The 12,058-nt window shown below is 38.5% G+C and overlaps 1 protein-coding gene across 1 annotated transcript in view; it reads left to right on the top strand.

Annotated features, from left to right (window-relative positions):
- LRRC9 (leucine rich repeat containing 9) overlaps positions 1-12,058 on the top strand; it is a 112,558-nt gene that overhangs the window by 54,823 nt on the left and 45,677 nt on the right. The window contains exons 17-19 of the mRNA XM_002719518.6: positions 440-559; positions 6,577-6,768; positions 8,005-8,130. Of these exons, the coding sequence (XP_002719564.4) occupies positions 440-559; positions 6,577-6,768; positions 8,005-8,130 (438 nt within the window). The remainder of the gene's footprint in view (positions 1-439; positions 560-6,576; positions 6,769-8,004; positions 8,131-12,058) is intronic.

The raw sequence follows: 12,058 nt of genomic DNA, 5'->3' as shown, positions 1-12,058 counted from the left end.
TCAGCGGTTTCTTGTAATCAAGATGTATTCTTGCCATCTGTCTCCAACAGGGTGCACTATCTGATTCCTAAGATATTTAGGGCCTACTGTATTCACTGGCTAGCCTGAGAAACAGGTCTGTTCTAATGTCTAACTACACACACCTAACCATTTTCTGAGAATAATTTCATGCCAATTCTGGATAAACTTAAACCAAGTGAGAAATCGGATTAATCAAGGACCAGGTCCAGTGATGCTATTATAAACTGTGTTTACCTTTTAACATCACACATTAGATTACTTTCTTTTTGGCATTCTGAATGTAATTTAAAGTAACTACTTTCTTATTTTGTATTATATTGGCTCAAATAATTATCCTAAGCATTTTAGATATACACATTTCAGTACGGTGTAGAATGTAATCCATCTTATCTTTAATTTATATTTTGTTTTACTGCAGAATCTGAATCTACATGGAAACAGCTTGACTAAATTGAGAGATCTCGCCAAGTTAACAGGACTCCGAAGACTGAATATCAGCTTTAATGAATTTACTTGTTTAGATGACATATACCACTTGGTAAGAGTGTTTGAAATCTTAAAAAAGTCAAACTCTTAGAAGCAAAGAGAAGAATGGTGGTTGCCAAGGCCAGGGGATGGGGAAATGGATGTGTTGACCAAACTGTACAGACTTTCAGTTATGAGATCAGCAGACGTGCAGTGTGGGTCGTGATGGGTGTCTTAAACAATTTGATTGTGGTAATCAGTACAATTTATAAGAATAAGAGTGTATCAGATCATCACAACATGTATCTTGAATGTATTCAATTTGTCACTTTAATATGTCTTAAAAATATTTGATACAGCAAAAAAAAAAAAAAAGAAAAACTGATAAAGTCAAAGAACAAATGATAAAATGGAATAATAGTTTAAAAAATAGCTGTCCTGAGGCTGGCACTGTTGCATAGCTGATAAAGCCACCTCCTGCAGTGCCAGCATCCCATATGGGCGCCGGTTTGAGTCCCGGCTGCTCCACTTCCAATCCAGCTCTCTGCTATGGCCTGGGAAAACAGTAGAAGATGGCCCAAGTCCTTGGGCCCCTGCACCTGCTTGGGAGCCCTGGGCAGAACTCCTGGCTCCTAGCTTCAGATTGGCCCAACTCCAGCCATTGGGGCCATTTGAGGAGTGAACCAGTAGATGGAAGACCTCGCTCTCTCTCTGCCCCTGTAACTCTGCCTTTCTAATAAATAAATCATTTTTTAAAATCATAAAAAAAAACCCTGTCTGCCTGAAAGAATCCCAGATCAGGAGTAAAACATGCATACCATGTAATGCTACAACAGGTCTTACATTCAGATTTCACTTACAGACCAAATAACACCTGTAATTGTATCTATTTCCAGCTACTCTAAAATAATTCTCAGACTTTTTAAAAAAAGATTTATTTCTTATTTGAAAGTGTCACAGAGAGGGAGAGACAGAGCGATCTCTTCCATCCTCTGGTTCACTCCCAGGGTGGCTGCAACAGACAGGGCTGGGCCAGGCTGAAGCCAGGAGCTAGGAGCTTCTTTGGGGTTTCCCATGTGGGTGCTAGGGCCTAAGCACTTGAGCCATCTCCCGCTGCTTTGCAAGGTGCTGGGAGCCAGGGAGCTGGCTTGGAAAAGGAGTAGCTGGGACTCAAACCTGTGCCTATATGGATTGCCAGCATCGCAGGTGGCAGCATTACCTGCTATGCCACGACACTGGCCCCCACATTGTCTTTATCCCGTCATCAGTTGATGGGCATCTGGGTTGATTCCATATCTTAGCTATTGTGAATTGAGCTGCAATAAATACAAATCTCTCTCTCATATGCTGATTCCATTTTCTCTGGGTAAGTTCCCAGGAGTGAGATGGCTGGGTCATATAGTAGATCTATTTTCAGATTTCTGAGACTCTCCAAACTGTTTTCCGTAATGGTTGTACTAGTTTACATTCCCACCAATGCTATGTTAGGGTACCTTTTTCCCTACATCCATACCAGCACGTATTTTTTTTTTTTTAATTTTTGGATGAAAGCCATTCTAACTGAGGTTAGGTGAAGCTTCATTGTGGTTTTTGTTTATGTCTCCTTGATGGCTAGTGATCCTGAGCGTATGTCTGCTGGCTATTTGTGTTTCATCCTTTGAAAATGCTGGTTCATATCCTTAGTCCATTTCTTGTTTGTTTTGTTGTTGTTGAGTTTCTCAAGCTCTTTATAGATCCTGGACATTAACCCTGTATCAGATGCAAAGTTTGTAGATGTTTTCTCCCATTCTGTCTGTTCTTCACTTTGCTGAGTGTTTCCTACCAATTTCTTTTTTTTTTTTTTTTTTTTTATCTTTTATTTAATGAATATAAATTTCCAAAGTACGACTCATGGGTTACAATGGCTTCCCCCCCCATACCGTCCCTCCCACCAACAACCCTCCCCTTTCCCACTCCCTCTCCCCTTCCATTCACATCAAGATTCATTTTCGATTATCTTAATATACAGAAGATCAGCTTAGTATACCTTAAGTAAGTATTTCAACAGTTTGCTCCCACACAGAAACATAAAGTGAAAAATAATAGATGATTTTTTTTAAATGATGATGAAATCAGATCAGACCTATTGTCATGTTTAATCCCAGTGAGAGTCAAGTTGGGAATTGAAAATTTCTTTCTTTCTTTTTTTTTTTTTTTTTTTTTTTTACAGAAGATCAGTTTAGTGTACATTAAGTAAAGATTTCAGTCGTTTGCACCCCCATAGAAACACAAAGTGAAATATACTGTTTGAGTACTCGTTATAGCATTAAGCCTCAGTGTACAGCACGTTAAGGACCGAGATCCTACATGAGGAGTAAGTGCACAGTGACTCCTGTTGTTGACTTTACCAATTGACACTCCTGTTTATGGCATCAGTAATCTCCCTATGCACCAGTTATGAGTTTCCAAGGCTATGGAAGCCCCTTGAGTTCTCCGACTCTTATCTTGTTTAGACACGGTCATAGTCAAAGTGGAGGTTCTCTCCTCCCTTCAGAGAAAGGCACCTCCCTCTTTGAAGACCTGTTCTTTCCACTGGGATCTCACTCACAGAGATCTTTTTGCCAGAGTGTCTTGGCTTTCCATGCCTGAAATACTCTCATGGGCTTTTCAGCCAGATCCGAGTGCCTTTAGGGCTGATTCTGAGGCCAGAGTGCTATTTAGGACATCCACCATTCTATGAGTCTGCTGAGTATCTCACTTCCCATGTTGGATCACTCTCCCCTTTATTTATTCTATCGGTTGGTGTTAGCAGATACTAGACTTGTTTATGTGCTCCCTTTGACTCTTAGTCCTTTCATTATGATCAATTGTGAACTGAAATTGATCACTTGGAGTAGTGAGATGGCATTGGCACATGCCACCTTGATGGGATTGAATTGGAATCCCCTGGTATGTTTCCAACTCTACCAATTGGGGCAAGTCAGCCCGAGCATGTCCCAAATTATACATCTCTTCCCTCTCTTATTCCCACTCTTATGTTTAACAGGGATCACATTTCGGTTAATTTTCAACACTTAAGAATAACTGTGTGATAATTACAGAATTAAACCAGTCATATTAAGTAGAACAGACAAAAAAAAATACTATGAGGGATAATGTATTAAGTTGTCCATTAGCAGTCAGAGCTATGCTGATCAAGTCACCATTTCTCATAGTGTCCATTTCACTTCAGGAGGTTTCCTTTTTGGTGTTGAGTCAGTTGTCACCGATCAGGGAGAACATATGGTATTTGTCCCTTTGGGACTGGCTTACTTCACTCAGCATGATGTGTTCCAGATTCCTCCATTTTGTTGCAAATGACTGGATTTCGTTGTTTCTTACTGCGGTATAGTACTCTAAAGAATACATATCCCATAATTTCTTTATCCAGTCTACCGTTGATGGGCATTTAGGTTGGTTCCAGGTCTTGGCTATTGTGAATTGTGCTGCAATAAACATTAGGGTGCAGACCGCTTTTTTGTTTATCGATTTAAACTCCTTTGGGTAAATTCCAAGGAGTGGGATGGCTGGGTCGAATGGTAGGGTTATCTTCAGGTTTCTGAGGAATCTCCAGACTGATTTCCATAGTGGCTTGACCGGTTTGCATTCCCACCAACAGTGGGTTAGTGTCCCTTTTTCCCCACATCCTCGCCAGCATCTGTTGTTGGTAGATTTCTGTATGTGAGCCATTCTAACCGGGGTGAGGTGAAACCTCATTGTGGTTTTGATTTGCATTTCCCTGATTGCTAGTGACCTTGAACATTTTTTCATGTGCCTGTTGGCCATTTGGATTTCCTCTTTTGAAAAATGTCTATTGAAGTCCTTGGCCCATCTCTTAAGTGGGTTGTTGGTTTTGTTTTTGTGGAGTTTCTTGATCTCTTTGTAGATTCTGGTTATTAACCCTTTATCTGTTGCATAGTTTGCAAATATTTTTTCCCATTCTGTCGGTTGTCTCTTCACTCTCCTGACTGTTTCTTTTGCAGTACAGAAACTTCTCAATTTGATGCAATCCCAATAGTTGATTTTGGCTTTGACTGTCTGTGCCTCCCGGGTCTTTTCCAGAAATTCTTTGCCTGTGCCAATATCTTGAAGGGTTTCTCCAATGTTCTCTAATAACTTAATGGTGTCAGGACGAAGATTTAGGTCTTTAATCCACGTTGAGTGGATTTTTGTGTAAGGTGTAAGGTAGGGGTCTTGCTTCATGATTCTGCACGTGGAAATCCAGTTTTCCCAGCACCATTTATTGAATAGACTGTCCTTGCTCCAGGAATTAGTTTTAGATCCTTGATCAAATATAAGTTGGCTGTAGATGTTTGGGTTGATCCTACCAATTTCTTTTGGGGTTTATTGGGGCCTCCTTATCATACAGTTTGATTATAAACGTCCGTGGGATTTTGATTTTGTCTATTGTGTTTTATGTGAGAACTCAGAGAAATTGAAAACCTATGCTGCTGCTGCCTGTATAATCTCCAGTGATTGGCTTTGTCTGTGTGTGCCTACTGTTCATTATGCCTGTCCCAGTATTGTATAAAGTAATGTTCTAATCTGATCACTCACAATCCCTAAGTTTTTCCAAGTCTGCAGTTTGCCTTCGGGTATCTTGTTTTTACCATGAATTTCTTTACATATATCAGACTTGAGCAGTTTTGCATGCTCTTCCTGAGTGCTTCTCATACCAGAATTAAGTTAGTTCTGCTAGCTTCAGAAAGTAGCTCTTGTTTTCACAGTGCTCATCATCCTGGCCTGGCCTGGCCTGTGGATCAGTACACACAACCCAAGGCGTTGTTTACGCAGTGGGAAACCTAGGCTTCTTCAAAGTGGCAGAAAATGAGTATCCTGAATAGTGACTATAGCGCGTTTCAGAATTTAAACAAACCTCGCACTCGGGTAAATGGGAATATATGAAGCTGAATGTCTGTCATTCAGTCACCTGAACTGTCAGGAAAGAATTCCTAAGAGAAAGCCATAGGAACTGATTTATCTCTTTCTCAGAAAAGAGCTCTAGCATCGTCCAAATTGACAAGGGAATTACAAATATGTATAACTATTTGCAAACTTAATCTAGACTACAACCCTAATTTTTTAATGAAATAATATTTCCACTGTCTTACCTTTTCAAATGAGAAATCTGTTGTTGAGGTGTTCTTGGTGTCTGGAGGACAGAGTTTACAGAATGAACCAGGATCCCTAAAAAAATTTAAAGTGTTAATCTTTGAGTGTTAATCTTTATAATTTGGAGTGTACTGTACTATTAAGAAAAAAATTTTTAGTTGAGACACAAGCAATTTTAGAACAAAAATCCCTTTGCAAAACTGAAAACTGTTCAATGAATGTTTCCTGAGTTCCTAGAATCTGTTTTATATCCTGAGGATACAAAAATGAAGATCCCATCTCTGTTTTCAAGGGACAAAGGCAGTTATCTGTTTATGGTGTATGGTTGCCAAACACTGGGCTAGGCAAGTGCCACAGATGGCACAGGTTTCCACCATTTTTATGGTGAGAACTCCTGGGAGGGGGCAGGCAGGGTGGGAATTGAAGTAGTAAATATTTACAAAACTAATTGATTTTATGTAGAAGAATGTACTTTTTAAGCTTTTTCCCTTCATACTTTTTAATGACCATAAATATCCCTCTTGTCAAGATATGGCAAGGACAATAAATGATAGTTTTGTTTTGTTTTACTGTACATAATTATAAGAATAAAAAAATCAATAAACCTATTTGCTTTCCAAAAATATTTTTAGGTTTTGATGGTCAGAGCCTTCAACTTTTAAAATCTGAACCACTGTAATGAGCGCTAGTCCAACAGTGCAGGCTATGCTTTTATAAATGAGTGACTAATTTCCCACTGAACTCAAGAGTTTTTTGAATTAAACTGTGGAGATATCAAGTTCAATTTAATCTGCAGCAATATTATTTTTATTTTAAAAATATGCTGCAAAATGTCTTCTGAAAACTGTCTTTATCTCTTCCTTGTTCTGCTCTGGGAAGTGTTTAAAGAAGCATAGAGGGAAGAACTGGGTAAATACAAACTGGTTCTCTAAGCATCACTTCTATTTGTGTGCATTGCAGTATAACCTTGAGTATCTGGATGCAAGCCATAACCATGTGATAACTCTTGAGGGCTTTAGAGGTCTGATGAAACTGAAGCACTTAGACTTGAGCTGGAATCAACTGAAGAAATCTGGTGATGAAATAAATCTGTTATGCAAACACACCACAGGCCTTCTCACTCTTAACATTCAACATAACCCATGGCAAAAGGTATGCACCGGGCGTGTTTACACAAAAGCAAACAGTTTTATTTCCAAATCATTTTCTGACTGTGTTACTATTCAAAAGTAGCCAGACTTAAGCAAACTGTCTTTTTTTTTTCTGGGCTTTCTTTAAGCCTTTTGAAAGTTGAATTCAGTGTAGTGATCAAATGAATTAAATGCATCTGTGAGAAAAGGCTATCATTTCATGTTGGTTTTCTTTTTTATAATGTGATAGTTTAAGAACATTGTTGTTTTAAGGGTGATTGATGTAATTCCCAGTTCACAACCTCCAGAGAATTTATGTAGCTTAGTGCCAAAACCCTACTATACAGAGGCTCAGGAACCAAGAGTACTATAATATGGTGAGAGAAGTGGACTGCCAGGAATGAAACACGATTTTTCATATGTCCTGATCTGTGGATGGGAAACATGTTTTACAGCTGTACTTTACATCTGGTATTATTTGCATTATTTGTTCTCTATTTTAAGTCCAAAAGTCATTTTTCCTATCAACCTACTTTCTAAAGTCTTATGTTCTGTTATTCAAATATCTTTTCTCATCACAAAAACATAATTCATGCTCACTAATTTCAATATTCAATGAATATAGTTTGTTAACTATATCTCCAGATATTTTAAATAAACCCCCATTTTATCATTTCAAATTACCTTTCCTTGCTTTTAAAAGATATATAAAACTGTGTGTTCAGCATTTTAAAAGGGCATGAGATTTATTGTTTGTATTAAATTGACCACATTACTAAAATTATATGTCTGCGTTTCTCCTCTTTTGCTCGGTAAAATTGAAGAACATTTTCCTTCTGCCGAAGCAGACTTCCCAGGGATCACAGTACAGCTGTCTCCCTGGTGCCAACTTGGACGCCAGAGGCCGCAGAGCCACGCTGAGTCCCCCGTGAGGCAGTGCTTACTGCTGATCTAGATGAACAGCACTGCAACAGTCGTTATCCTAAATCTTTCACCACCAGCACTTTTCAACGGTTTATGGGATTTCCTCCCCTCTTCTGGGTACAGTCATCCACCTGCAAACAAAACGTTAATCCCTAAATATAATTTCATTTCAACTGTTATTTGAAAAATTAAGTTAAGCCTCTTTTAGATGCATGTAATCAACTAGGAGATGCATAATTTTGTATTTTATGGAAAGGAATGAATAAGCAGTCTTTTCCGTGCCATAACATATGGAATGTTTTGTGGAAATTAACTTTTTGCTATTTTTCCCAAGCGAAACACATTGCGGCTGAGTGTTATTGGCAGGTTAAAGACTCTTACGCATTTGGATGGAGTCCTCGTTACTCAAGAAGAAGCAAGAGCTGCTGTGAAATTTATTGCCAAAACAAAGATAACTCAGGTTGGATTTTACTGTTTAGTATTTACTGTGCCATTTAGACACATAAATAATATTTCCCATACTCATTTTCTGTCATTAAGGTTTGTACTCCCTCTTAGTATCCTAATAAAAAATTAATATGTAGCAGTTACACCACTTGATTTTTTTTCTGTTTAAATATAGTCTATTTAACTGTCTGAATTCCCTTGATACATCCTTGAACATCCCAAAAATACCTCTAGGGCAACTTTTTTTTCCTAGTCACCAGAGTCCTTTCTAAGGCCTACATGAAAGTGAGCAACTTCCTGAGACTAAGGAAAGCCTAAAAGGCTTGAGAGAACATTCAGTGAATTGTCAAGTTAGTATTGACATTGTGATGTGTCTGGCTGAGAACAAGTGCTGATAAGATGGAGGGAAGGGACATGCTATCCTTGAGTTGAAGTAGCTTCAACACCCTAAATGATCTCCATTCTAGTTAGTTAGCTACCACTTTTTGGTGGGATATTTGAATATTAATTTCTTAAACAATGTATTATTTAAATTTGGGCCTACTGAAAGTGAAGGAAAGAAAACTGTTGATAAAATTATAACACTCCTAAAGAAAAATTAGGATTTTACCCTACCAGAAATCAAAGTCTACTAAAATCCTTCAAGACATTGTAATAATGGCACAGTTAGGCAAATAAACCAATGGAACAAAATGAAGAGCTGATGCAGATCCATGCATCTGCGGAAAAGAGATAAGTAAGAGAGCTGTCTTCGCTGATTGGGATGCTGCTCAATAAAAGGTACAGCAACAAGTACCTTATAGACTTCACTGTAAAAGGCAAAGCTAAAAATGTTTCAGAAGAAAAATCAGAGATTATCATTATGGCCTTTAACTAGGAAAGAATTTATTAGTCAATAAACGAAGAGCATAAGCCATAAAAGATTAGATTGTGTGCATTAAATAAATTTTCCCCAAATGATACCATAAAGAAAGTAAAACGATGGAACTGCCTGTGATACTGGCATCCCATATGAGCACTGGTTTGAGTTCTGTCTGCTCCACTTCCGATCCAGCTCCCTGCTAATGTGCCTGGGAAAGCAGCAGAAGATGGCCCAACATGGGAGACCTAGATGGAGTTTCAAGCTCCTGCTTTCAGTCTGGCCCAGCCCTGGCCACTGTGGCAATCGGGGGAGTGAATCAGTGAGTGAAAGATATTATCTCTCTCACTCACTCGCTCTCTGTAACTGTCTTTCAAATAAACATTTAAAAAAGAAAAAAGTGAAAAAGACAAACTATGTACTGGAAAGGGAAATTTTCAGTAAAACTGATTGGAAATATTCTTTACACATCCAGAATGTATAAGAAATAAGACTACCAATCAGACAGAGAAACAAAGAGAATATTGGAACAGACATTTCACTGGAGAGGAAGTCAGAACAGCTCATTAACTTAGGAAAAGATGCTTTGCCACATCAGTATTCAAGAAAATAAACATTAAAATCTCAATGACACACACAATTTTTGCCATTTTTACTGATGCACAGACATTTTGAAACCTGAAAATACCAAATTTTAGCCAGAAAGTGAAAACAATTTGGTGCTGTCACATGTGTGTGTGTGTGTGTGTATCATTGTATGTATCTGAAAACCCAGCAATTTTACTTATATTTTTAAAAAGCTCTTGCATGTATGTATCAGGAGACATGAAGAAGAATATTTGTCACATCATTGTTTACAATAGCCAATACTGGACAAACCCCAATGGTTATTGACAGGAGTCACTGAGGGAATACTAGTCAACAATGAAATATAAATTAACTACAGCTGCCTACAGAAGCATAGAAGAATCTTAAGAATGTGATGTTGAACAAAACAAATAATAGAAGAATATGTACAGATTATTCAGTTTGTCACATATGTGTGAGACTAAATGACGTACTGTTTATGGGCACAATGTAAGACTATAAAAAAGCAAATGAAGAGGGCTTCCAAGATGGTGGAGTGGGGAGGGAGCTTACTGCTCTAGTCTAGGAGAATATGCTTTTAAAAAAAAAAAGTGGAGAGAGTGCAGTCTCAGGGAATAGTTAGGGAGAAAACAGCAGAGGAAACTCCATGCAAATTAGAGGGATACAGTGAACCTACATGGAGGGCATGGATGCCCAAAACTCAAGACTCCAGCAGCTAAGAGCTCCCACACCAGCACTGGAGGGTGAGGTGAGACCAGACTGCAGTAGCTCAATCCACTGGTGATAAAGCTGCAGGAAGAGCCTAAAGGAAACCCAGCTTGGAGCCCTTGGGGGATCATGTACCTGCCAAACTAAAGGAGAAACAAAAAAAAAAAAAAAAGAGGGGCACCTTTCTCTCTCTCTCCAATCACCTTGCAACAGCATCCTGAAACAAGCCAATAGAGTGGGCACCATTTTGGGCATACATAACAGCTGCACCAGCTCATGTCTGCACCCAGCAACCAGCTGAGTTGAGACTCCTGACTCTGGTGGAGAGAACTAACAGGGAGCTGGGTACTCATGACTGTGGGAGGCTTGTGTGCCAGGACTATGAAAACTGAGGCTGTGTGTGAGGGCTCATGGTGTTGTTGGGACTTTGGGCAGTCACTGTGGGAGACTCAACATGCTCAGGGCTCCCTGGTTACCTGGTAAGGGGCATTGCTGGGAGTCTGAGCTTACGCTGAGGACTGCACAGATCCTTTGCGTAGTCCTTGTGGCAGAGCAGACAAATATACCCACTGGGGCTAGCACTTGGGCACTGGTTTCCATTGAGGAGAGGAGCTCAGCTGAGCAGAATAAACCTCTCCTCTGATCTCTGATTTAAAAAAAAAAAAACTGAGAGATTTACCATGCCAGATCTGGGTGTGTCATCTTAGACATGCCCTTTACCCTGGAAGACTGAACAGAGCTCCCCGGCCATACCTACCACACACCTCTAGATAATCACAGAAAGCAGACAGTCCATGAATCTAAAGAGGCATAGTACAAAGATAAAAACAGCCACAGTGAAAAAAATAAAAAAAAGAAACCAAGGAGTATCTCCACAAATGTCGAATAACAAACACACTAATTCAAGAAGCAAGAATAAATCTTTTAAAAAAAGAGAAGTAATCAGAAGCAAATGCATGAACTACTGAAATTCATACATGACATGAAAGAAAATTTCTCCCACAAAATTTAGATCTTAAAGAGAAATCAAAATGAAATGAATAATTCAATAAAACAAATTTTTAAAAAAGCAGTGGAAAGCCTTAACAATAGAATCAGTGAAACAGAAGAAAGACTATCTGACTTAGAAGACAGAGCATAGGAAATTATACAGTAAACCAAAAACAACAAGAAATTAGAAAACTAAAAAACACTGTTGGTAATTTACAGGATACTATCAAATGACCCAACATATGGATTCTAAGAGAATGGTGAGATATATTCCAAGCCTTAATAGAAAAAGAATGTCAATCCAGAATACTATATCCTGCAAAACTCTCATTTATTAATGAAGATGAAATAAAAAGCTTCCATAACAAACAGAAATTGAAAGAATTTGTTACCACCCACCCAGCCCTGCAGAAGATGCTTAAGGATGTGCTGCACATAGAAACACAGAAACATGGTCATCACTACAAAAGAAGTTAAAGGAAGAAAAATCTCTCAATGAAAGTACAAAAGAAATCCAAAGTAAAAAATAGGAATATGTAAGAATGGCAGGGCAAAATCATTACTTATCAATAGTCACCTTGAATGTAAGTGCCTCAACTCTCCAGTTAAAAGACACAGACTAGCTGAATGGATTAAAAAAAAACAAAATCCATCTATTTGCTGCCTGCAAGAAACACATTCCACCAACAAAGATGCACGCAGACTGAAAAGTGAAAGGATGGAAAAAGATATTCCATGCTAACAGAAATAAAAAAAGCCTGTGTAGCCATCCTAATATTAGACAAAATAGACTTTA

This window comes from Oryctolagus cuniculus, chromosome 20, assembly GCF_051225735.1.
Source record: "Oryctolagus cuniculus isolate XC-2025 breed Fujian yellow rabbit chromosome 20, ASM5122573v1, whole genome shotgun sequence".
In the NCBI taxonomy this organism is placed as follows: domain Eukaryota; kingdom Metazoa; phylum Chordata; class Mammalia; order Lagomorpha; family Leporidae; genus Oryctolagus; species Oryctolagus cuniculus.
This window is presented reverse-complemented; position numbering and strand designations above follow the sequence as displayed.